Source organism: Poeciliopsis prolifica, unplaced genomic scaffold (assembly GCF_027474105.1).
Source record: "Poeciliopsis prolifica strain line A6 unplaced genomic scaffold, Auburn_PproV2 SCAFFOLD009, whole genome shotgun sequence".
In the NCBI taxonomy this organism is placed as follows: domain Eukaryota; kingdom Metazoa; phylum Chordata; class Actinopteri; order Cyprinodontiformes; family Poeciliidae; genus Poeciliopsis; species Poeciliopsis prolifica.
Genome location: NW_026562384.1, coordinates 4507464 through 4533855, shown reverse-complemented (window position 1 = coordinate 4533855; position 26392 = coordinate 4507464). Strand labels below are relative to the sequence as shown.

The following is a 26392-nucleotide window of genomic DNA, read 5'->3' as shown; positions in this document are numbered from 1 at the left end:
TCATCCAAAACACTTCAGTGTGTCAAAACATAAAAGCAAAAACAGAAGAAGTCCGTAACACACAGCCCTGCAATTTAAAAAAAAAATAAAAATCAGAAATCAGCAGTAAACAGTTTTATTTCATTATTTCAGGTTCTGACACTGACAGACTTCTGCTGCTTTCAACAACTTCAGGGATTTCCGGTTGTTTTGCTTGGGGTCGTTTCTGTCATTCATCCTTCAAAAGGCTTATGAGGGACGATTACGAATCATTGCGCCTCTGACCTGTTGAGGATTTCAACTTTGCTTTTGAGCAGTATCCTTTCTTGCCGGTGTTTTCACAGCAGGGACGTTTTCAGAAGGAACACTGCAATAGAGGACACGAGTCGCAGGAGTTCAAAAATGAATAACGTTCCTGATCATGAGCAAAGGAGCACTGGCCGTGTGGCGCATCCCGCTGCAGCAGGATGTTGGAAAAGTAGCAGAAAATGTTTGATTTAATGCTGCACAAGAAAGACTTGAGCAGTACGACCCTCCAGAAGACAGAAAGCATATAGAAAGTCATCATATCTGGTGTTTTTTTGTGTAAAACACATTCCTACAGCTGTCATCCTACTTGCATGTGTGAACAAGCAGTGTTCACTAACAACATTTCTGGGAATTTTGACTTGTTTTTTTTTTACACGAGACTTGGAGGGTCAAAAGTGACAGAATAAAAGCTTTTTGCGTGATACGTTGAATTTTTCATATTCTGTCATCCGACAACCTCAGGCTTCAGCGTTGTGGAGAATTTAAGTGATGGACCAACACCGAGTATCGGTCAACAGTGAAGGAAGACATCGTGCCTGATTTGCTCAATTTCTTTTTACAAACAAATGCGTAAAAAGTGTGGAATCCGTTCCTTTTTTAGATCTGCATAAAGAGAAGGAGCTAAGATGATACTGAATATATTGTGAGCACAAAACACATCATGCTGTTGGAATGCTGGTCAGTTTTTTGTTTTTTTTTCTTGAGAAGACAGATGGAGCAAAACCGAACCTCACAGCTGTACCGCGAGTCTGAATATACGCCCAGAGTTACGACAGAATTGTTTACATCAAAGCAGAGCCACGCATTAGAACGGCCCAGTCAAAGTTGACACTTGAAGCCTGAAACGTGATTTTTTTTCACAGACGCCTCTTCGTTCGTTCTCACCGGAGCTCGAGCAAAGACCAGCAAGCAATTTACAAAACTTTCAGTCTCTCGCTGTAAAAAGCTGAAAAACCTCAAAGCGGTTCACTTTTTGTTATTAGTGAAGAATTTACAGCAACAAAAAAATAACACAAATCGTTTTCTTTCAGCGTAGCTTCACTTAACAGTGAAGTGAAACCATGTGTCGGTCCAGGTATGAGATGGCGCTGAAATACACTGCAGTTTTTGCACAGCTTAACACCAAACCTTACTGAGTGATTTTGTCTAGTTAGTACAAATATCTCAGTAGTTTTAATATAAGACTTAACTAACTTACAAGTAACTTTTCAACAAGATGTAGGGGTTTGTTCAAAGTCAATAATTCTTTAATATCAATGAAATAGTACTGGTTACACTGGCAGATTATTCCACTTATAACGTGGGAAAAATATGTTTTATAGCTGAAATAATTTGCCAGTGGAACTAGTGCTATTTTTTTTAATCAACATTAAGAAATGACTGCATTAAACAACTGTTATATTGTGCTGAAAAAATATCTGTGAGTTAGTTTTGTCTTATTTCAATTGTACTGGAAGCTGGAAGCAAAATACTAGGTAAAATTCTGTGTTTTTGCAGTGCGGAGGTAACGTGACGAAATGTGAAAAAACTGACATTTTTATTACCATTACTCAAGTACCAAAAAAATTAAGTCTCTAACTTGGAACTCTGTGCCTTAGATCAGTTTTTCTTCAGATATTCAGAATGGTGTTTCCATCGACTCTAATATCACCCATTACATCAGCCGTCCATTAAATTGCGATTGTCACGACAGATGCAACAAGCCCGTTTGTCTTTCTTTTTGTCCTCTCTCCCTTTGTCCAGGTCCGTGGGCAGGCAGGAACAGCAGCATAGACACCGGGAACATCGAGGTGGGCAGGCGGGTGACCCAGGATGTCCCACCTGGAGTGTTCTGGAGATCCCTCCTCTATCTCAGCCAGCCGCAGTTCCTCAAGTTCAACATCTCCCTCGGGAGGGACGCCCTCTTCGGGGTCTACATCCGCAAGGGCCTGCCGCCATCGCACGCCCAGGTACCATTCGCTCGATCGGACTCGTCCTGAGCACCGCTCAGGGAACGCCACTGCTCCTTTACTCGCTTACAGAAACCTCACAGCGGGACTCATTAGGGTGTTGAGCTTGGAAATGAATGTTCATTGAAAACATTTTTGTTGCATTTGCCGTTTAAAACATTAGTTATGAACTCCGAAAGCTAAATAATTTAGAGAAAAGATTTGCGCTTAATTAGGTTTCACAGTAATGCAACTTCAAGTGTCTCTTGTTAATTAGTGGCTGCTCATTTCCAAATAGATTTTATAGAATAGGGATAATTTCCCTCGGTTAACTGCTTGATTGCCTGACATAGCTTAAGTTTTAGTCCATTGTGCTGAACTAAGAACAGAGAGAACGAGACCCTGCATAGTACGGAGTTATCTCCTTTCTTCTATCACGATTGAAACACCTTGTACGTAGTTTAAGGCTTACATCTTTACAGCATGTAACGCGTTTGCATCGTGCCCACCAAGCAGCTGGCCTGTTAAACTGTAACGAATGAAACGAGCAGGTGGCTCAGCGCTTTTCTTTTTTTTTTTTTTTGATGAATCAGTTGACCAAACAGAGCAGATTGGGATTTGGGAGAAGATGTCCTGAAATAACGTGGATTAAAACACACATACAAAAAAAAAAAAGGTGGGAAGATCAAAACAAATGTTTTTAAATATTAAAAAAATGATTGTCATGAACAGTTAGCGTCTTAAGTTTCTTCCGTTAGTATAAATCCAGATTAGTTGCTTCTGAAATCTAAAGTTTAAGGCTCCTCTAAATGACTAAAGAGGAATTTACCATATTAAATCAATACCGGCGTATTGACGTCATAGCAGTAAATGCAAATGCTGATGTATAACGCTTTGAGCCGTCTTTATTTTTGCATCGATTGGTCACTGGAGGCAGTGCGTCTCCAATTATCTTCCTACATTAAACGCAGATTGCGAGAGGGGAACATATAAAGCACATTCTGTCAGAGAAACTCTGATAGATACGTACGGCGATGTAAAAATCAATCAATTAGTCTCCAGTTAGAGCACTTTCACATCTAACAGCTTCACTGACGGAAAATCCTTTTCATGTTCCGCTTTCAGGACGCGTTTCACGCAGGAAGATCATTAGTGGCACACCGCCTCCAACTCCCATCCCCAATATAAATAATCCTCGGCTTTTATGTAAATCACAGCTTAAAGAAATGTGACAAAAGGTCCTCAAAATAGCGCTTAAACAAACAGCTTTGACACTGGAACTGTTTGAGGATAATAGAGGTCCGCTCTGGCGTTGGCCCTTCTAAGCCCCTCCGCGTTTGACTTCAGTCTAATTTGGATTCATGCTGAACGAAGACACCAAAAAAAAAAAACAGTCGTCTACTTCAGATGAGTTATTTACTGCTTATAACCTTTCATCAAATCACAGAAAAAAAAAAAACGCTCGTAAAACAGATTTTGCTTGTGCTGAACGTAACTGTCTGTCAACCAAAACCTCTTCGCAGTATGACTACATGGAGCGCCTGGACGGGAAGGAGAAGTGGAGCGTCGTGGAGTCCCCGCGGGAGAGGAGGAGCATCCAGACCGTGGTCCTGAACGAGGCGGTGTTTGTCCAGTACCTGGACGCCGGCGCCTGGCACCTGGCCTTCTACAACGACGGCCGGGAGAGAGAGTCGGTCTCCTTCAGCACAAACGTCATGGGTGAGACAAAGAGTGGAGGAGAGAGAGAGAGACAGTCGGCGTCTTACCGCTGTGGGCAGAGGGGTGGAGGGAGGGCGGTGGGGAAATGTCGCAATGTGGCGCAGCTGTTTGAGAGCTGAAACGTGACTAAGAGTCGCAATTTAGGAGATGGCTTTAATACCATTGACACTGCAATGCCTGAATGACTTCACACATTTGCAGTGTGTAAAAACATTCACCGGCAGCAGCATGTTGCAAAATGCTGCCAAAGCTATAGACCTGCAGTAGCATTTACTATGTAGGATGGACCACTTAGTGAGTTGGAGAGATTTTTCTTTCCCATTTTTTTTTCTTTTTTTTTTGCCAAGTAAACATAGTCTAACCAACATATGCATTCAGAGAAAATAAAGACACCCACAGGTGTCTAGATAAAATATATTAATCGCCTCGTTCGCTATTAGGCTCGCTTGTGATGAGCCGCGGCGTCCGATCAGCCAGCGCGACGTGCAAAGAGAATATGAAACTGTGCAAAGTGAACGAATTTGGTTTCACAGCTTCCACAATGATTTCATACGTGCAGGGAGCCGTGAGTGTGAGAACAGGGGGGGCGGATAGACTGAAAGAATCCTTCACTGTCAATATAAAGGAGAGAGAGAGAGCGCTCTCTGCTGCAGGAGAGCAGTGGAAAGATGAAGAGATGGAAAGGTGGCAGGGACGGAATTAGAGCAAGTAGTAAGAACAGGAGGTTGGGGGGTGGGAGGCATAATAGCAGGGGGAGAAACCTGAATACAGTGAAGTGGATTGAAGGAGAGGAGGAAGGAGGAGCTTTGGAGTGGCGTGAAGGAGAGGGTGGCATTAGAGTAAGAGGAAGACAAGGGGTTCACATTTAGGGGGGGGAGGCTTGGGACACAGAGGAGGGGAAGCGTGGAAGGGCTGAGTACTCGTATTTGTTGGAGGAGTGCGAACTGGAAAAAAAATGGAGAGGAAGAAGAGACGGATGAAAGTCCACAACATCCTCTTTGTGATCACCATCGACTCTGCGACTTCCCACCAAAACGGTTCTCCTCCCGTTAGTGGGTTAAGAGGCACTGAAAGGCGGTGGAGAGCAGCTGGAGTCGTGTGTGACGCACCGCGGCTTCCGAATCCGGCTGACTCTGCCCGTCGGTGCCAAGCGGCCAAACCTGGCCGCAGCATTAATGAACCAAATGAACGCAGTAAGAAAGGCAAAAGCTGGAGTGGCGAGGAAACAAACCACTTTTTTTTTGCCCCCCATCTTGTTGCAAGTTAGAGAAAAAGAAATTGTATGTAGGAAGCATTTTCACCACGAGAACTTCCCCTGGGAAGCACACCAAACTGACGCTCCAACACGTTCATCTCCAAGTGAGGAAGTAGAGTCCTTACAAATTCATATAATAAGACCGAAATTAACCAAATTTATGTCAGTGGACAGTGGCCAGGGACGAGCAGTTAAGTGACGAGAAGTGATTTTTGCCTCCTCCAAGTCGGTTCCAAACACTTCCAGAAGAAGAATCTTTAGGGAGAAACTTTTTTAGCGTCCTCGATTGGCCGAGTGAATCAAGACGCGTCTGACCCTCGAACCCGTCTGGGTCGGTCTTCTCACAACCAAAGGGACGATCCAGAGTTGTGAAAGTAGATTCTGGTAAAACTTGGCTGGATTTTTCTTTTTCTTTTTTTTTTTTTCGGACGCAGCCTGCGGAGCCGAGGTCAAGGGTTTGCGAAGGTCGTCATAAGAAAATGATTCGAAATGTATTCTCGCCATGCAGTCCAACGAGAAACAGAGGGAGGGGGGCAGGCGACGCGTGGGATCCCGGAGGGGTGTGTTTGCGTTTGATGTCTGTGCAACATGGCGACTCGGAGGCGCCTTCAGTTTTGTAGCGCGCTGAAGAATCAACGGCGCCAACGATTTAATGAAGTGCTTTGATGCTTGGCATCGAACTCCCTGAACCCTCCCCTCTTTCTCTCTGTCTCCTCGCAGATTCGGTGCAAGAGTGCCCGCGCAATTGCCATGGCAACGGAGAGTGCAACTCGGGCGTGTGCCACTGCTTCCCCGGATTCCACGGCATGGACTGCTCCAAAGGTATTAGTTGTGTACAAATCCCGTCAGGGAAGATCTTGTCATTTCCGCCGCCTAATTAGATGTGAAGACACATCCTCGGTCTCCGTGCGAGCGCCGAAAGAGGATTAAGAGCAGCAACATGGCGCATGGCCTCAGGTGAAGCTCAGACAAGATGACTGATGATGAATGGCAGCTCCCCGAGCTAACGACTCCCCGGCTCTGCGCTCACCTGGGATAGGCAGCTCTGATGAATAGTTTAGTTACCTCTACTTGTAATTACTCTTTATGTCATTGGCGCTCTCTGCCCCCTTTAACCACTCTATTCACTCTCCTGCATGCTTGAGTGTGGATTTGCCCCGCAAACCATCAACAACAGCAACAACAGAAAGGCTTGCTAATTGTCTCTTTCTTTCCTCATATGCATGATTTAATCTTTTCTCCCTCTCCTTTTTCCTCTTCTCCTCCTCCTCCTCCTTCTTCATTTTCTCCTCTTCTCCTCCAGCTGCTTGCCCGGTGCTGTGCAGCGGCAACGGCCAATACGACAAGGGTTCCTGTGTGTGTTACAGTGGCTGGAAGGGACCCGAGTGCGACATCCCCGTCACGCAATGCATAGACCCTCTTTGCAGCGGCCACGGCACCTGCACCGATGGAAACTGCGTGTGCTCCATCGGCTACAAGGGGGCGAACTGTGCAGAGGGTGAGGGTGGGCACTTTGTCTTCTAATCTGCACAATCTCTTTGAACGTTTGAGAGGAACTTGGGTATTTCAAAGATTTTTGAAAACAAAAAATATGTCCCGTAGCAGCACGTCTCAAATAATAGGTCCCTAAGAGAACTGATAAAGGCTGCGTCCAGATTTAGGGTCGGCGTCCCTCGAAGGCTTCATTTGAAGACTGAATGCACAACAGCGATGTTAAAAACAAATTCAACGGACTCACTGAAATGCGGCCCAACAGTTTATGCTTCCTTTACCACCCATCTGAAGGAAGGTTCTGGCGCATCTTTGAACAAGCTGTCCGCGCATCCCTAAAAGTGTTGTGAAGTCGTGGATCTAAAATTAAGGCCTTCAAAGGTCTTTGGTTCATTTCTTTGAAATGTAAATCAATCTCAAATGCCACTGTCACGGGTGTTAAATTTTGTGGTGGCGTGACTATTTAGTCTCATGCTTTATGCAGTTTTTGTTTTGTTTCTTTTTCCTTGGGGAAATTTTTCTCAGGCAAACGTTTGAGTCATGTGTAAGCATCTTCTCGAGACTGGTAGCAAGCCGCTAATATACTAGCTGGCTAGCAAGTTCTTTTGCATCTATCAAAGACACAGTAAGTGCAAATTTAACACCAGTTGATTGGATGACATCAGTCTTTGCCATTGGTTCACTTCCTTTGCCAAACCATATGAGGCTATTAGCATTCTGTGCAAAAACCTTTGCATGGGGGTTCAGGTTGCTTGGCAAACTATGTGATTTTCTGCTGGGAATTTCCTGATAAAGTTCTTCAATTTAATTGATAAAAAGTCTTAAATTTGAGTTATTAAAACCCATTTGAAGACTTTCCTATCCCCAGACTCATTGTGAGCAGAACGACAGTTCAGTTTTAAAGACAAATATATTCAAATGTGCAAAAATTAAGAGCTTAAGAAGTTGTGTTGTTCGGCTTTTGTCACCTGCAAAGACATGTTTTTTAGTATGACGGTGTCAAAACTTAATTTAATTATTGGAGTTATTTATTCAAAAAGATTTCAAGAAGTAATATAAAAAAAAACAAAAAAAATTCAGCAAGATTTTGAGCTCCATTTGTCACAGTTGCCAGGTGATCAGAAGGTCAGATCATCCACGTTCACAGCCGCTCCGCAAAGGACCCGACCTACATCGACCTTCGAAGGCCCCGATGCTTTGGTCGGGTTTGCGTTGATGACATCATAACCATTGAGCCAATCAGCTGTTGTTATTAGCGAAGCATTAGCAAATGACACATTTTCGACAGACTCTGAAGCAGCAGCGTTGCAAATAAACGTCTGAGCGACAACCCGCAGCGACGCGATGTTTAATCTGCATCTAAAGCGAGCAGAACGGCCTTCCTGATCACTTCATGTTCAACCAGTGACCCCTTCTAACTAAAGATAGTCTGCAAATTACAGCATGATCTTGTGCTGAGCAAGTGTTCGTTCCCGCTATACGTAACAATGAAGTATGACACTGCAGCTGAACACATCAGAGGTTTTATTAAGAGCTGAATTCGCCCCTATTGATCCTCGTTAAGACGGATCTGCACACCACATTCTCCATCATCGGAGGCAAAGGAGAGGGATGAGAAAGGCCAGTCGGGGCGGCGAAAGGTGAATATCTTAAGAAGTTAGAGAGAAAAAAAGTGAGTTTTTGAGGTTGAAGATGAAGGAAAGAGGAAACAAAGGTGGGGTGGGGGAGAAGTCAAATGACAAAAGGAGTCAAAAAGAAACCTTAGAGGGCCCGAGAACAAGGTCAGCGATTTCACTGCGTCTTCTTCATCCATCCAACCTTCCCCCTCCTCTCATATCTGATATTCATCACGGGAGAGTCCCTCAAACAATTTACCTGAAGTGCCGGCGACATGAAAATCGATAAGTGTGATCCGCCGTTTCTGCCGGGCAAACAGAAATAGAGAGGCCGGAGGTTATGTGCGGGCGTGTGCTTTTATTAATTTGTGTACGGAGAGGGGAAAAAAAGGGTGCAGCCGGGTCAGCTGTGCCCGAGGTGAGGGAGCGAGAGAGAGGGAAAGTCGGCGGGGGGCGGAGGGGAGGGGGTGTCACACACGGCAAGACAAGGAGGGGAGAGAAATAGAAAAAGAAAAAGTGTGACCGGGACAGAGCAATGACAGCCGGCCCGGAGAGGGGTGGGTGGGCGCTGCGCCGAGAGGAGGTAATTTGTCAAATTGGTTTTCACTCACTGCTCAAACTCACAGCTGCCCGTCAACCTGGCAGACTGACAGTGTCACATTTTCCCCCCCGTGAACTGCCACACACACACACACACACCCCACACACACACCACACACACACACACACACACACACACACACACACCCACACACACACACACACACATACAGTTAGAAATGCATCCCCTCTATCTGAATAATGTCAGGGTTTTTTTCCCCACAGAATAAGATTTTCCCTCCTGTGCTCCCATTACACTTTTAGCTGTTCTTTACTGGGCGCCTTAATTGCTTTATTAAAACATCTGCTGATGTTTTCCTTCATTTTTATAATCCTCTTCTGTGCCTAACCAATTAAATTCTCGCCTTGTTCAAGACTTTTCTTTGATAGCTCATTTTACTATCTGCCCTGGTGCGCGATTTCGCAGCTTGTCTCGGTTTCCCTTCATCTGTTTGTTCCTTTTTTTTTTCTTTTTTTCTTTTTTTATCCCCCTCTTTTTCAACGCTGTCGTATCTTTTGGCTTTTTAATGCAGTGGATTGCCTGGACCCGACGTGTTCCAACAACGGCATCTGCGTGAACGGCGAGTGCCACTGCAAGCCGGGGTGGGGAGGGCTCCACTGCGAACTGCCCAGGGCCCAGTGCCCGGACCAGTGCCACGGCCACGGCGCCTTCATCCCAGACACCGGCCTGTGCAGCTGCGACCCCAACTGGATGGGGCCCGACTGCTCCATGGGTGAGTAGGAGCCGCCGCAGCAGCAGCGCCGAACGGACGGCTGAAAGAGACGAACGCTCTGAGCGAAGACTGAGGGGTCAGGGTTTTTAGGAAACCGCCTACTCAGTCCCGACGTCTCAATTTTTTTTCTTTTATTTTCCCACTCCCAGGGTACTTGACTATTAGTTAGTCATTTTATACCATGCTGTTCTGGTTTTCAAATTGGGCTTGGATGCAGTCCACTGAAATTAAAACATGCTGCGAAATAGAAATCAGCAACTGTTACAACGATCAAGCCAAGTTGGAGCATGTTGGAACACAATGTGGGAAGTTTTTTTATTTTATTTTATTTTTTTCACTGACAGTAACAGTATGGAGACGGAGGATCTTTGTGTTATTAATATGGTGCCGTTCCAAATCCTAAAGTAGGGAAGGAAATTAACTTGTGCAAAACTTTTAAATCACTACTTTAAAGTGGGGGGAGTGAAGATTTTTTTCTTAGACTTATAAAGTGTCTGCTCTGTGAATTGAGATTCATCTGTGCCCCGCCTCTATTTTCTTGTCTGAACACCCAACGTAAGAAGCAACCGGTTGTTTCCAGGACTTTTCTAATGACTAGTCCACCCGCGGGTAAATGTGTCACAGTAAACATATTCTGACTGTGAAACATGGTGGTGGCAGCATCATGTTGTGTTTTTCTCCACCAGCTGTAAAAGAATTGAGACTGAAGAAGAGGTTCAACCTCCTGCAATACATTGACCAAATCACACAGCTTGAGCTGCTGTGGAACTGATTAGATTTAATATTTAATGACCTAGTCAAAGACTTGAATCCCATTACATTATTATGCATTAAGTAAAATCAATGTGATGTTATATTATTCGTCATAGAAAGATGAGAAACCTCACAAAGCACCAGTCCTCTGTGAATCCCTCGCTCAACTCCTCCAGACTAGCAGCAGTGATTAGCAAACACCTGGTGGGCTAACTACCAATGCATGCCACACTTTTCAGATTTATATATGTAAAATTTATAATTATTTTCTGCTGGTTTGACACACGGTGAAGGCACTGTACTTTTTTTTTTTTTTGGAAAGGAGCTACATTTCTCTGTCAGTAAAGCCAGCGCTGAAAGCTTCCACTGATGCTGATCCACTGATGGGAGCCGCTGCCTGCTCCTCGGCGGCGGCGTGAGAACGCCGCTCGCCTCTCGCAAACAGAGCTCTCGTCACGAGGGGAACTGCTTAACTTTAATACAGACGACAGTGTCTGCCGCCGCGGGACTCCTCCGCAGGCGCGTATCAAAACGTCTGCTCACCAGGGGGTCCCGAGCACACAGACGGAATCGTCACATCTCACCACATGCACCGCCCGCTGCCTGCGACGTCGCACACAAGAACATAAAACGTTGCCTTAAAGACATCGTCGCCCACTTTGATTAAAGGTGCGGGACAGGAAATTGAATCAGCAGCTAACTTGGCTTATTTCTGACTCTTTTTGATATTATTTTAGGGTTCTTTCCCTCTCCCCCATGTTCATTGAAAAACAGCAGAAAGGAGAAATAAATCTGTTACAAGGGTGTCAAGTCCAGCTCTGCTCTGGGTAGCAGAAAAGACTCAAGAACAAAAGTGTTTTTTTTAAAAACGTCAAAATGCAACCTGAAAAGTTGTGCCTGTGTGACCCAAATTTGTCTCGTCCTCTTCCAGAGGTTTGCTCGGTCGATTGCGGGACCCACGGCGTGTGCATGGGCGGGGCGTGTCGCTGCGAGGAAGGCTGGACCGGGGCCGGCTGCGACCAGCGCGTCTGCAACCCGCTGTGCATCAAACACGGGACCTGCAAAGACGGCAAGTGCCAGTGCCACCAGGGCTGGAACGGGGAGCACTGCACCATCGGTAGGTGTTTCCTGTACCTCCTCACCCCAAGACTGTGTGTGCGTTTTTGTTGGGGGGGTTTTTTGTTGTTGTTGTTGTTGTTTTTTTGGTGTGTGTCAACACCGTGGGTGAACACAGAAAACATCCAGTCAGACTGAAGTGGCAGCTTCCTAATTTTTTTTTATTTATTTTTTCCTTCCATTTTGTTTGAGGGATTTGGAAATGAGAGGTGGAGGCGCAAGCAAAAGCTACAGGGAATTCAAGGAGAGGGCTGGTGTAGAGAGGGGCGGGTGAAACGAAGCGGAGAGGAATAAACTTCTGAGGAGTGAGGGTGGGAGGATTACAAAAGAGCAGGGTTTAGTTGTTTATAGTCTGCCTCTCAACTGCACACCCAGGAGTTTTAGTTCTTCTATGGCCTTTGAAACACCAAAGTTGTGTTATGAAAGGCAAAACTCTGCAACATACTGTGATCAAAAAATAACTCAGATTCTCCGTGTGGGTACGTGTGTCATTGTAGAGTGCGTGTGCGTTCATGTGTGTGTGTGTGTGTGTTTTGTCAGTCAATCACTGTCTCATATTGACATCAATGTCACTTTGGATGGATGACTGCCAGATCCCTTTGATTCCTTCACAGTACTCGGAGACACAAAGTCTCCTCTCCCCTGTCACCAGAGGCGCTGTGACTGCAGCCCGCCAAACAAACACCAAAACACACACCTACATGCACGCACGCACGCCCCAGCACATACATATGCACGGGGGAATAGCGGTTTATGATCTCCCCGATTCCACCCCACCCCCCTACCAGAAAGTAGGGCAGCTTTGACTGCAGCATCAGCCTGAGATGAAAGAGTTGTCAGGCCTCAGCTTGAGCGCAAAAAGCACTCTTCACCAGCACCAGACATCCTCAGTGTTAGCTTATCGCAGCCTGCCTGTTCTGTATTTCAGCTCTGCATGATGTTGCTTGCATTTATTTTAAAATTAAAAGCAAAAAAAGAAAGAAAGAAAGAAAGAAAGACCAACATACTCTCCCTCCCGTCATTTACCTTCTGCACGTTTTCTCCTACTGCAGACCATGGGAGCATGGTTGACAAAGCAGGTACCGTATCTGACTCTGGTGTTTCTGTTTCTTAGCCTGTGGTGGTAGAAGCTAGCTGCTGCATTGGCCTGGCTTGGCTCCGTAGACTCTGTGGTGCTTATCTGTCCGTGGTAGACCAGAGGTGCCTGCCTCAATGACGACTCCCCTCCGTGCGGTGCACTACCCCTCTGTTGTTTCCTCGCAGTGCACTGCATTAGGGTCCAAGCTGTCATTGAGCCCTTCATGTGTCGTGGGGTGACCGTAGAGCCCTGGTGTGGTGGTCCCGAAAGTGCCGAGGGGGCCTGTGTCGTGGGTGTGTGGTTGTGCATGCGTGTGTGGGGCGTGTGTGTGTGTCCCCTCTCCTCCCCCGTCCGGTACGGGTGCATCTCATTACGTTGGGGAGTCATTAAAAAGCCAATTCATTTCAGTAATTCAATTCAAAACGTGAACCTCAGATGTTGTATGGATTCATTACACGCAGGGCGACATAGTTTAAGTGTTCATTTCATTTCAACTTGATAGTTACGGCTTATTGCTGATAAAAAAAAACCAAAATTCAGCTTCTGTGGAAATTATATTAGACGAATAATAAGGACTTTGTGGAAATGTTGTTTTTTGACCTCAACAATCATTGGGAAGACTGCTGACCTGCACAGGGGCGAAACCAAAGGCGATTGCTAAGGAAGCCAGCTGTTCACATGGTGCTCAATCCAATGGGAAGCTAAATGGAAATAAAAAGTTTGAACACACAATAGGGAGAGGTAATTAAAGCCCATTGAAGAGTTTGTGGGAGATTCAAAGATCTGGACTACAGTTGTAGTAATTGAATCAGTCAATCTGTCAATTTTATTTGTAGAGCATGCTTCAGCGACATATCATTTCAAAATGCTTTACATTGTAAAAACCCATCATAAACACAACGTTTAACATATATCAAAATAGGATCAATACACAAGTGTCATCATTGAAATCATCAATACATGTCAAATATGTTGGTTAATGTTCCATTTATCTTGGTTCAAAAGCAACTCTGAGTTTTTAAGTTTTCTGGATGTTTGTTCCAGATTTAATGTGTCTGGAAGCTGAATGCTGCTTTTGTCATACTTGCCTCTGCTTCTGATTCAAGAGCACATGCAGAAGCATCTAGAACATCTGGTGCCTCTGAAGCTTTCCTCAGGTCCAGGCACGTCTGAACCAGATGTCCAGAATCGTCTTACCGGAGGCTAAAAAGTAAAAGGGATTGAACTGATGCTCAGTGATCCAAAGTTCACTTCACAGATAAAAGCAAAAATTTGCATTTAATTTGGAAAATCAAGGCCCCCCACAATCAATGAGCTCTAGACAAGCTCAGGCCTTGAGCTTGTCTGCATTGTCAGATCTGCTGTCTCTCAATTGTTTGGTTCACCGTCTCTGAACTGAACATATTGGTGTTTTTGACATGCAGGGTGAAAACATGGCGATCAAACCAGGTACTGGTACGTTTGGCAGAACATGAAGGTGTGAAGTCCTGCTCTCAGTAAAGCTTGTCAGCCATGGGAAGCATGAAGTACTCTGAAACACTCTGGCAGGTGGCCGCACTGACTTGTGTTGGTCCTTCTGCTATCGGACCAATCAACACCAGCGGGTGACTTGGCTCCTCAAATCATTACTGACAGTGGGGATGTGGCATTGGACCTCAAGCAGCTCAAATTCTGTGCTTCCCCAACATTTAATTCCATCTGAAAAGATTACTTTAGACCACCAAGCAGCAGTTCAGTTCTTTTCTTTCCTTTGCTGAGCTATAAGTCTTATATTGTCTCTGCTTTGGGTCTGACTTAACCCAATGAACTGAACATTTATGGCCCAAGTCCTTGTTACTTTTGTGCATGGTGACTCTTGAAGCACAGTCGATACCTGATGAATCCAAGCCAAACTTTCAAACGGGCACATTTTTTTCCTTCCACAAAACTTTCCCATAACAACCAACTTCTTTAGCAACAATATTTGGTTCTCACGTTCTGCCTGAGAGGATCAATTATTCGGGGACACTATTAAATCAGCCGTAATCCCTGTGATTTTCTTTCAAGGTCTTGGGTAATTTTCTATAAAATAACATTCTTAGCTATGAGCCGTAATTATCAAAGTAAGCTGAAAAACACAGTGAAAATGTAACGTATGAATGAGGTTTACATTCTGAATTAAATTTGTGGCGTAAATAAACTCTTCAATGATATTCAAACGTATTGAGACGCACTTGTGTGTCCAGTGTGAAACCCTGAACAAACCAAGCACCAAACACTCAGCTATTCCAGCCATGCACCGCGTAAACACAAGTGCTTCACACATAAGGAGAAAACGACCAAAGTCGTGGCGAACTTTTGAGGTAATTGGTACATTTCATAGGCCACTGATGCAAGGCGTTAACGTGGTGTCAAAAGAAAAAAAAAAAAGCTGCAGAGCTGTTAAGTGTGTGTGCGTCTGTGTGTTTACATTTTGAGTATTTGTGGCAGCGGCCATGGTGGAGCAGCCACTAAATTCATCCCTCTTGCATGTCTGTCGGCTCGCATCGTTGGCGTTGATTCGATCTGTTTCATCAAGCCAGGTCGAAGCAAGAAAAAAAACTACAGGTTACGCAATCCCGTCAGATCACACACAGGGATATTAAGAGCAACAGCCTAAAGTCGAGAAATCGAGGCAAACAGAGAAGACTGTGAGTCCAGAGTGACTTTTCTCACACTCTCTGGGCGAGAATGCTTATTAGATAGCCCCGCAGCTGAACCTCCGTCAGGTTGCGCGGAGCAGCACAGATTGCCTGACAGCACAGGTCCCTGGAGCAACGTTGAGAGTGTCCTCTCAACCCTCTGCACTTAATGGAACAGCTCTCATTGTTTTATGAAGAGCCAGCTCAGAGAAAAAGGTAAATTGCTGGGTTAAAGATGGAGCAGGACACGGAACGACGGGGGGGGATGAAAAAAAGAAACAAAAAGCAAAGGGACATTCCTGACGTTCTTAGGGCAGCTTATTAAGGACAGGAGAAGTAGATGAGCGGAGGTTTGTTTTAGAAGTTATCCAGCCCGTCTATAGGATGCAACGGTGGATTTATAGCAGTAACCTTTTACTTGGTGACCTTTAGAGCAGACGGAGTTGGGCACAAAGGGACTGGCTGGAGGGGGAGGGGAGGCATACCGCAACTTTTTACCACAACGTCTCGGCTTAGTTTCTTTCTTCTACTTCACTCTTTTCTCTTCCTCAATAGCCCCCTTCATTCTCACATAACATCTATCCAGTTATATACCCCATCATCCAGTCCCACAGATACTGTTTGTGTGTGTGTGTGTTCGTGTGTGTGCTGACCCATAACCCAAGGCAATTTCTTTGCCTTTTTAAGGGGATTTCATCAGAGTCCAACTACATTACTGAGGAGGGTGGGCTTAATAGTTTCTGAAATCCCACTTTATTCTACTTAGTATGGGGGGAGTATTGACTGGGTCCTGACATTAAAGAGAGAGGAGCCTTATGCGAGGCCTGCCCAGGCAAGCCAATCAATGCCCGCTATGGATTGTCCTGTCCTGGTGCTTCATAAGTATTTGGCTGCTTTAAATGGCAACTCCATTTAACAGGCAATCACTGCTAACTGCCTTTGTTCCCTCAGCTCGATACTCGGGGACAATCTATTCCAGCCTGACTGTTAATGCGCCATCATGAGCGCTCCCCTGATGCCGAGAATGCTAATAATTAAAGATAAAACCTTTGATTTGATTCCTCTTGTTGAGCCGCAAAAACTCGGCTGGAGCCGCTCCGCTTCCGCCCCTCAGGGTCTTCCCACCCCACAAAACAAGATGGCGGTTATCCTGGAAGCCCCCCTTTTTTCTCGACTCTCCCCCCCACCCCCCACCCCCGTCAGCCGCCCCGGCCGGTTTGAGACGTGATAAAACGCCAATCGGGGTGAAATGCCTGTTAATTTAGCCGCTGCCTCGGTTTAGATTGCACTATTTGTATTCATAATGCATGGCTTTATTGATGCAGCGATTTGTCGGCGGGCAAAATCCTGCAGCGCAACTTGAGTGAAAATATGTTCATTAATCTACTGAGCAGGACTCGGTAAAAAGCATTTCATATTCATAATCTCTCACTGGGTTATTTTGTCCGTCCTCGCTCGGTGGCGGGCGCGATGCCGCAGAGTGAGAGATGCCAGGTCATATCTCCCAGGTGCGTGTGTGTACGTGTGTGTGTGTGTGTGTGTGTGTGTGTGAGCTGAGTGCTTTTTGTGCACGTGTGTATTGTTTTATCAGTCAACCTTGTCTTTGCACTTCATCTCCCATGGGTAGACGTTGGAGTGCTGCGTCCCGTTCCTTCATTTATTGGTGAGGAAATCACTATGACAAGTTTGTTTAGGGCTTTATTATATTTTTAGGGGGGGAAAAATAAATAAAACATTGACATTGTGTCACATCAGTCCTTGAAAAATTCTAATGAGGGAAATGCGCAGTGGTGAAAATGTTTGCTTCAGACAGGCCGAGCAAGTATTGAAAGCTTTCTTTCATTAAACAAAAAAAAAAAACATTTCTGTCTGTCGCTGTCTTGGCCTGAAGTCAAATTATTAAACCAAACTTAAACACTTGCTGTTGAGCTTTTATAGCCCAGAGTATTTATTTCGTGTCATTTAGCAGGCCCTCTACGGACATAGCCAAGTGAAATTAATACATGACTAATCTTGACTGACTAAATTAACATTTGGGGATATGCTTTAGCTGATACGCTGCCACAAGTTTGACGGAAACATTGATGCAATCTCATGTCTGTCTGCATCAAGCTGGAGCCAGCAGTTAGGCTGCTTAGATTAGCATATAGACTAAAAACAGGGAGAAAGAGACTTGCCAAAGCCATAAAAGTGCTCAAGGTGAAGAACAGCAGGTTTGTTTTAAAAGGATTGCTTGGTTTCTGAAGCGGCGCTTTTGCAGACTGATATTTAGGCATTATTTTAACTCCGGCACACAAGTCCTAAGTAATCTCAGGGATTATTAGTAGAGTTATTATTTCAGTATCTAGTGAACAGATATGTACAAACTAAGATAGAAAATATTCTTTTAAAACAGGAAAGTCAAACTCCTTTTCATTTTGGGACATATCAGTATCGCGAAGGTTCACAAAGGCCCGGTTGTGTCAGAACAAACTGATAAAAACCCTTTAAACCATTAAAATAGTCATGTTAAGATATCGACATATCTGATTTTGTTATTATTAAATGCTAAATTACATTGAAGTATAAAAGTGAATTGATAAGTACTCCTTAAAGTTAAATTGACTGATGAGTTTATTCAGGATTTCATGTTTTAAAAAAAAAATCACTGATTTCTTGAGCTAATATAGAAACAATTTCCATTAATCTCAATTAGCTCAAAAAAGTTTTGTGAACTAAAAGAACTGACTGATGTTATTTGGCAATATAAAGATGATTTATATAATTTCCCTTTGGGGTCAATATAGTATTTTTCGATTTGAATTTTGAAAAGCTTCTTTGATCTGATAAAATAAACCGTTCCCTTAAAGGTTTTATTTATGTGTCCCTCTGGAGTTTGGAGGGCCACATAAAATGCAATGACATCGAGTTTGACATTTGATTTAAAATAATTCAACCACAAAGCTTCATCGATCTGATGAGCCAATGATCTTTTAAGTTTTTTTGCAAATACAGTTTGGATTTTGTTTCGCAGTAATTGTGACTGAGCAAATCCCGTTGGCTCTCCGTCTTGTACCTGCTGCGGTAAGTGGAAGGCAGCGTTGCTCTCGATTCTGCTTGCTGACTATTTAGAACTACAAGACCGATGACACGCAGGACACCGAGTTAACATCTTTCTTCTGGTTCAGCTGCAGAGAGCAGCAGGAGTTACTGCGGAGGGTAAAACAAACGCTCCCCATTGTACCGCTGATTAAGTTCACAAAGTTTTCCCAGCTACACTTCTGATTTTAATACGTGACATCCAGAGTGGTGCTTCACCTGATTTCAGTTTTATGCTTAACCAAGTTGAGCAGGAACTAAAAAGAAAAAGAAAAAAAGAATAAGCCCATGCTTTTGGTATCATTTCTTCTTCTAATAAAGTGTCTTGTGATGAAATATAATTTCCATATTTGTCCTCTATTAAAGCCAGAGCACAGCAGATAGTGTGACTATGAGGAAGATATTACTGTCCTCTGTAATTGCCTTCTTTATTTGCCTCAGAGTCACTGTTGAGTTTGGAGAGCTCTCGCCTTGCTGGTTCCAGACTTGCTTGGCTCTCGGGCCTCTGATTCTGTGGAGGGAGGGAGCGGAGGGGGGTCTTTTGCATAAGCTTAAGTAAAGGTTTATTAGTTCATAGACTGCATATATACACGCACACGCGCAAACGCTCGGACACGCACAAACACGCACGCACGCACCGCCAAACATAATCTCATTCTCTCATGAGAAAGCATTACTCTCAAGCCATCAGAATCCCATTACCCACACTGAATCATAAATAGAGGGAGAAGTAGAGTGATGATCGGGTGGGGTTCCATCCAGTAAGCGAATAAAGTAATCTATCCACCTCTGTCCGCATACGGACGGACATTAGCAGCCGTTCCCTTCGGTTTCGAGCCGCAACGAAAGACGTAAGTTTAGAAAAAGAACAAAAAAAAATATCGTGACCCGCTGACTTAAACGGATTCCTAACCAGCCGGCATCTCGACGGTTGTTCATCCGTGTGTCGTTAATTATGAAACAAGTATCCCTCTGTTGTTTCTCTCTCTCTCTCTTCTCCTAACCCCCCTCCCCCTTCAACCCCTCGCTCCTCCTGTCGTCTTCACCCAGACGGCTGTCCCAACTTGTGTAACGGGAACGGCCAGTGCACCATGGGTCAGCAGAGCTGGCACTGCGAGTGCCAGACGGGCTGGAGGGGTCCCGGATGCAGCGTTGCCATGGAAACCTCCTGCGCCGACAACAAGGACAACGAAGGAGGTGAATTAAAGAGCGGCGGTAGCACATTGAACCGGTTCGTAACAAGAAGGGGGGCGGGGGGTGAAAAAAAGATATTGGAAAAAAAAGAATGGGTGATAGAGAGAAAATAAATAAATGGGTCAAAGACAGAGATCTCAGGAGAGGCGTCGTCTCCAGGGACGGCAAAAGCAAACTTCTTTTTTTTTTTTATCCGAGAGACCAGCGTTAGATAACAAGAATATTTAACGAAGGATTCATGAAGGCTTAATGCTCTTTGCCGTCCTCACGGCTCCCTCTGCCCCTCTTTCAGACGGACTGACGGACTGCATGGACCCAGACTGCTGCATCCAGAGTCCCTGTCAGAACAGCCCCCTGTGTCGGGGCTCCCGGGACCCCCTGCTGGTCATCCAGCAGAACCCCACGTCCCAGCCTCGAGTCAGGTCTTTCTATGACCGCGTCAAGATGCTGGTGGGACGGGACAGCACCCACATCATCCCCGGGGAAAACCCGTTCAACTCCAGGTACGGCAGGGAACCCAAGCGAAATATGTTTAGCCCCAATTACAAGCAGAAAGGCGATGTTTTTCACAGCATGCTAATGCCAATGAAAGTAGGGGATTTGAACCAAAAGACAGTGATTAGCTTATAACCAAGTATGTAAAAAGTAGACCTGTCACGATATCAAATTTAGCTGATCGATAAATTGTTCATTGCGGTAAACGGTAAAATTGTGGTTTTGAGACCATTTTCAAGCAATATCATGGTAACGGGACAGGAATGCAAAAACATTTAACACCGGAAAAAAAAAAAAAACACATTTGGAATATCCTAAATAAATAAACACATAAATAAACAAAGTAACAAAAAGTCTCTGAAAGCCAAAATTGTCCTTCCAAAAAAAAAAAAATAATACTAATAAGGGTCAGTTGAGACCAAAGCACCAGACTGAAGACTGAAGACTTTTGTCTTCCAGGTTTTGTCAGAAACAGAAAAATGTTCAATCATGCAAATGGAAATTATTGAGTTTATAAACTTATTGTGCAATTAATCAATATACCTGCTTATCTAAACAGGCCCAGTAAAAAGCACATTTTCAAAGTTGCTGTGTTCCACAAATTTGGAAAATTGAACTTCATTCATCATAACTTACATATATACGAGTTATATATATATATATATATGGAAATATATGGATATATATATATATATATATATATATATATATATATATATATATATATATATATATATATATATATATATATATATATATATATATATATATATATATATATATTTTATTTAACGGAACAGAAACTCGGCACAATGTGAATCCATAGTTTTCTTTGAAAATGAATATCTGAAAAGTCTGTTATTATTCAACCAGGCGCAACAAATTGCAGCTGAAGTCACCAAAAGTGGACTATTAATTATTCACCTTTTCTCTCCTGACATGTAAAAATCCTAATAAAACCAATCAGAGTTTGTGGGCCGCTTGTACAAGCCGCTGCATATTCACCCACAGCTACGGCGAGCGTCAGGTTATTTAGACTTTTCGTGGGTTTTTTCTTTATTATCAGTATTAATTATTTTGGATGAAAAGGCTTTTCATCAGCAAGATCAAGGCCACAACAGTGGCCCTCTTAAAAAGCCAGACATGAAAGCGAATAGCTATACCACATGGAAACGACACTCTCTGCTCCGTTGTTCGGATTTCAAACAGACAGAAACTTCTGGAAGGTTCGCAGATCTCGCCGATGAGCGGAGTAGGAGCCCTGTCCGTGGTCCTGATTTTTATCCACGGATTAAAACAGAGGAAACAACCCATCAAAGTAAAAAATTAAAATTAAAAATGTTTGGAGGTGATTCGCAGCGTCACGGTTTATTTCTGTGATTGACATGCGGAGTGGCGGGCCGGGGGGGGAGAGGGGGCGCTGATTGTGTATAATTAAGGAGTAGAGGAAGGACCAGAGCAGCAAGTGAGGGAGTAAATTGAATGATTGAAGGATAGCCGTGCTAATCCAATCAGATTAATGGGAGCTTGAGGGAGGGGGGAGGAGAGGGGCGATGATGGCTCCCTCCTCACTGTGTCCCTTTTCTTGTCTCCGTCCAGCTTGGCGTCCCTCATCCGGGGTCAGGTGCTGACCACAGACGGAACCCCTCTGGTGGGGGTCAACGTGTCTTTTGTCAACTATCCACACTACGGATACACGCTGACGCGGCAGGACGGAATGTATGTACGACAGCAGCGCCGTTCAAATCTGGAATCTACCTCACGTTGTCAGTGTGACCAGATTAGATTAGATTAGATTAGATTAGATTAGATTGGATTAGACTGGATTAGAATACTGATCTTATGAGGAGACTCGGCTACTTAAGACTCAGGTTACAAGAAAACAGTCTCTGTTGGGAAAAGATAGCAAATATCTGATCGATATGTTAAGAGAAAATAAATACATAGCAAAAAACATAATAATCTTAATTGTTTTTGGTTCAGCTTTGAGTATAAATATATTAGTACACTTAAAATTAGACTAAACTAACTTATAAGTACATGTTCTGGATGGTATATGAACTTGTTTGAAGTCAATAATTCCTTAACTATTTCTATTTGCAGATATTTTCACTAATAAGATGTTTTTCCCATGTTATAAGTGAAAACCTCTGCTGGTCATTTTTCATCTATTTTAAGGAACTACTGACTTAAAACAAGCTCCTATATCTTTCTGCTTACAGGTTAGTTTTGTCTTATTTGCACTGAAACACTTGTTAAAGTTTTCCCTTTTTTACATTGTAGGTAACAACTATATGCACTTCGATTAAAAGCCTAGGCTTTTATGACGCAAAATCAGTGTTACGAACTCAGTCAGGCGAGGCAAATTTATCTGCACAGCACATTTCGTGTGGTGAACGACTCAGAGTCCTTTAGAGTAAAGTCCTCTTGTCTCACGTGTCTCTCTCTTCCCTCTGCAGGAACTCTTGTGTTTTTGGACCTTGTGCTCTGACCATACTTCTGTGTCCGTCTTTGCACCGTTGTTTTTGTCTCCGTGTCCCGCTCTCCTTTCCTTCCAGCGTTTTCTTCCAGACGCAACCGACAGCGTGCTGACATCTTGCCACCGCTTGTGTTTCAGCAGCAGCAGCAGCACTGATTAGTTTCATGGACTTGTTACTTGAATGACCATGTGCTCTAACCTCTCTGTCCGGCCTCGTTTTTGTCTCGATGCCGGTTTTCTTTCAGCAGTTCCAGACTCTCAAAAGCTCTTGATATTTCCCAGAAGGAATGTGTGCGACCTCTCTTGTGGTTTTTTTCCCCTAATACCTGTCATCCTGCAGATGTTTTTATTTCAGCTTTGACAAAATGCTTGTTTCACTCTATATACTCTTCTAACTTCACATTTTTAACTTTTTAGACTAAAGCCATCTCTGGGTCCCTACTTTGTTTTGTCTCTTCTTAGTCCAAGCTGACTTTGTTGCCATTCAAAGCAACGCCAGGTCTCCATTTCAGGTCTGTTTTGTTGTCGATTTCCTCAAACTATATTGAAAGAAGAAGACGAAGAAAACCCCCGATTTTGTTTTTGAGCTCAGATGACTGTTCACCACAACCACAACGCTCCCCATGTGTGCCTCATTCCCATCCTGTTTTCACGAACCTCTCCAGGTTTGACCTGATAGCTAACGGCGGCGCCTCTCTCACCCTGCGGTTCGAGCGCGCGCCCTTCCTGAGCCAGGAGCGCACCGTGTGGCTGCCTTGGAGCCAGTTTTATGCAATGGACACGGTGGTGCTTAAGACAGAGGAGAACACGATCCCAGGCTGCGATCTGAGCGGCTTCGTCAGGCCTGACCCTGTTGTGATTGCATCCCCTCTCTCCTCCTTCTTCAGCTCCAAGCCAGGGGAGAAACCCATCATACCGGAGACACAGGTGCAGTACCACTGACCTCTGGCTGCCGGCTAATCTCTCTCCTGGTCCCCTCGCGCTCCTCCTGCTCTCCTCTATATGCTTGTCTCTTGTAGCTCCTACCTCCCTGCCACCCGCTTCCATCGTCTCTCCCCCCGCTCTCCCCTCCTCTCCCCAGCCTCCATCCCCTTCATTTATTCCCTTCTTTCCAGTTTCTTTATTTCATCCCTCGTTTTGTCCTTCAGCCATCACTGGAAGCGCGACCCCCATTACTTTCCCTCCATCTAATCCTCTTAATCCCCCCCTCTTTCCTGTGGTCTTTCCCTTTTGTTTCCCCAGGTGCTGCATGAGCAGATCGAGGTGCCCGGCACGGGCCTCAAGCTGTGCTACCTAAGCTCCCGCACGCAGGGCTACCGCTCCCTCCTCAAGGTCACCATGACCCCGGCCGTAGTGCCGATGGGCCTGCTGAAGGTGCACCTGATGGTGGCTGTGGAGGGCCACCTCTTCCAGAAGTGGTTCCACGCCTCCCCGAACTTGGCCTACACCTACATCTGGGACAAGACGGACGCGTACGGGCAGAGGGTCTATGGTCTGGCCGAAGCCGTCGGTGAGTGGCACAGGCGGCTTTTTCTCTCTCCCTCTTTCTCTCCCGGTACTCGTTGAATACATTAAACGATTTAACATGAAGGGGGCCACCGGCGGTGACGGAAGGAGAGGAGCTAATTAGGAAGCCTGAAGAGAGATAATACAGCAAGTAAAGCCAGCAGTAAGGCCACAGTAGAAAGGGCTCTCCCCCCTCTTCCATACGTCTATTTCTTCCATTGAAGCTGCTTTTAGCTCAGCCAGCCAGCCGTAACTGTGGTGAAGGGTTATTAGCCATCGGGGCGAGTTAGCCGCTAACTACTGGAGCAGCAAGCAGGAGTCCAGGGGAGCCTCGCCGCTATTACTTTCTGCTGTCACAGTCACTCACGGGCGCCGTCAGCCAAACACGACTGTCAAGACGCGGGAGCCCGCGGACATCCGGGGCTTCGCTGCGGACTGTAGTGGCATGGCAGGCGCGCTGTTTGGGAAATTGGATTCAGTCAAAAAAAAAAAAAAGAGAGAGAGAACGTCTCTTTCTGCTTTTCCTGTAGAAGAGGAGGTCGGGTTTTCTGTCTTTGAAACTATGAAGACGCAGTTACTTTGTAACTTTTTGCCATTTCACTGCCACACGCTGCGATGTATGTGACTGGGCTTCACGCAGCAGACCAACACAAAGAAGTGGCTAAATATAGAGAATACATCTTGCATTGTTTTTACTTTTTTCTATTCAGCCTCTTTGTTCTTAAGCCCCTCAGTAAAATTTAGAGCAACATTCATGAGTCACCTAAATTAGCATTCAGAGTCACAGACCTTCAGACGTCTCTAAACCTAACAACCCCAATATTAAACACACTTCCTGCTGTGTGGAGGCTTTTCTTCAGTGTGGGCAAGGAAGCTGGTTACTGGGTTCATTGGACAAAAACAAATCTCAAACAAAACTTGTTGACGGCTGCACATAAATGCATGCCACACGTTTCAGATTTGACTTTTGGTTTTGAAAGGACTAAAGATTGGGAAGCAAGATTGAATTGTTGTCCAAAATAAACTGACAACAACATGAAGAGTCACACGTCAGGATTTATTTGTGCGTCTTTGTTTTTTCTTTTTTCACTACCTTGGAAGGCCTCGTTTGCTTTGATTTGTGTGGTTTTTGTTTTTTTTTAGTTGTGCAACAAAGTTGTGACTCTCACAAATCTTTCCAACCCCAAAACTAAGCACTTCTTTCCTTTTCCTATCATTTATCAAGCAATAATATAATAGGATCTGAAGGTCCAATGAGAAAAAGCTGCATATCAAAGGAAGTAAAGTCTGATGAAAAAAATTTTTTAAAAAACACACCCAAATCTTTACAACCATTTCAGAAAGTTGTTGAGAACAGCTGGTCCAGGTTTTTTGGTTTTGTTATTATTCTCCTCTCTCTTTATGCAGTACGTTCTGTAGATGCTTGGTAGAAAAATGCTTTGAAGTTTAAGGCTGAAAGGTGACATAATGTGGAAAAAAGTTCAAGTGGTGTGAAGAGTTTCTGCAAGGCACGGCACATCAGCATTGTTTGTGGCGAACCTGAAAACGTGCTGGAAATAGTACTCTGACTGTGACTCAAGAGGGAGTTGATGTGTTAACAGACTTTTCCATTTAACAAGCAGGAACACGCACGCACACACTCGCACCAAAACACCTTTATGAGCAATCTGAATGTATCTGCCTGATCTCAGCTTATTTCCCATACGTATGCTGCTTATATTCAAATGAGTGCTGGTCAGGGTTTTGGACGTAGTTCTTCTATAAGCGGCGTCTTCACCGCAGCGACAAACCCTGGCCTCGAGGTTTCCAGAGGCCTGCGGGGCAATATTTCCCAATTAACAAGGTTTTATCAACCTGGTGGGGTGTTAGCTAGGTGTGAGAACAGGTTTGAGTGCAAGTGCTAACTAGCCTTTTTGTGTGTGTGTGTGTGTGTGTGTGTGTGTGTGTGTGTGTGTGTGTGTGTGTGTGTGTGTGTGTGTGTGTGTGTGTGTGTGTGTGAGTGCATCGCATGTTTCACCTTTAAAATGAACTCGGAATAGTTTGCTCGAATGAAGTTGGTGGATAAAATTTCCTGCTTCCTTCACAGTGTTGGTCTTTTTGCTCTTTTCTTAATCTCATAATTACATACCTGTAAGGTCTCTTGTTTTGTGTGTGTGTGTGTGTCTCACACGCAGTGTCGGTGGGCTACGAGTACGAGTCATGTGCGAGCCTGATCCTCTGGGAGAAGAGGACCACCATCCTGCAGGGCTACGAACTGGACCCCACCAATTTGGGCGGCTGGTCGCTCGACAAGCACCACATACTCAACACCCGCAGCGGTACGTGGAAGCCCACGCGCCTCGGCTTTAACCTCGACTTCAGGCTTTGCAGACGACGTCTCTCCTTTTTAGTCTTTCGGTTGT

The 26392-nt window shown here is 44.6% G+C and overlaps 1 protein-coding gene across 4 annotated transcripts in view; it reads left to right on the top strand.

Moving 5' to 3' along the window:
• tenm2a (teneurin transmembrane protein 2a) overlaps window positions 1-26392 on the top strand; it is a 272708-nt gene that overhangs the window by 227631 nt on the left and 18685 nt on the right. For 3 of the 4 annotated variants that reach the window (XM_055034285.1, XM_055034288.1, XM_055034287.1), the window contains 13 exons: window positions 2032-2237; window positions 3740-3935; window positions 5911-6012; window positions 6494-6688; window positions 9431-9631; window positions 11316-11501; window positions 12553-12579; window positions 19367-19513; window positions 19803-20013; window positions 21605-21724; window positions 23150-23411; window positions 23727-23994; window positions 26165-26308. In XM_055034285.1, coding sequence (XP_054890260.1) covers window positions 2032-2237; window positions 3740-3935; window positions 5911-6012; window positions 6494-6688; window positions 9431-9631; window positions 11316-11501; window positions 12553-12579; window positions 19367-19513; window positions 19803-20013; window positions 21605-21724; window positions 23150-23411; window positions 23727-23994; window positions 26165-26308 — 2265 coding nt within the window. The remainder of the gene's footprint in view (window positions 1-2031; window positions 2238-3739; window positions 3936-5910; window positions 6013-6493; window positions 6689-9430; window positions 9632-11315; window positions 11502-12552; window positions 12580-19366; window positions 19514-19802; window positions 20014-21604; window positions 21725-23149; window positions 23412-23726; window positions 23995-26164; window positions 26309-26392) is intronic. The other variant, XM_055034286.1, reaches the window with a different exon arrangement.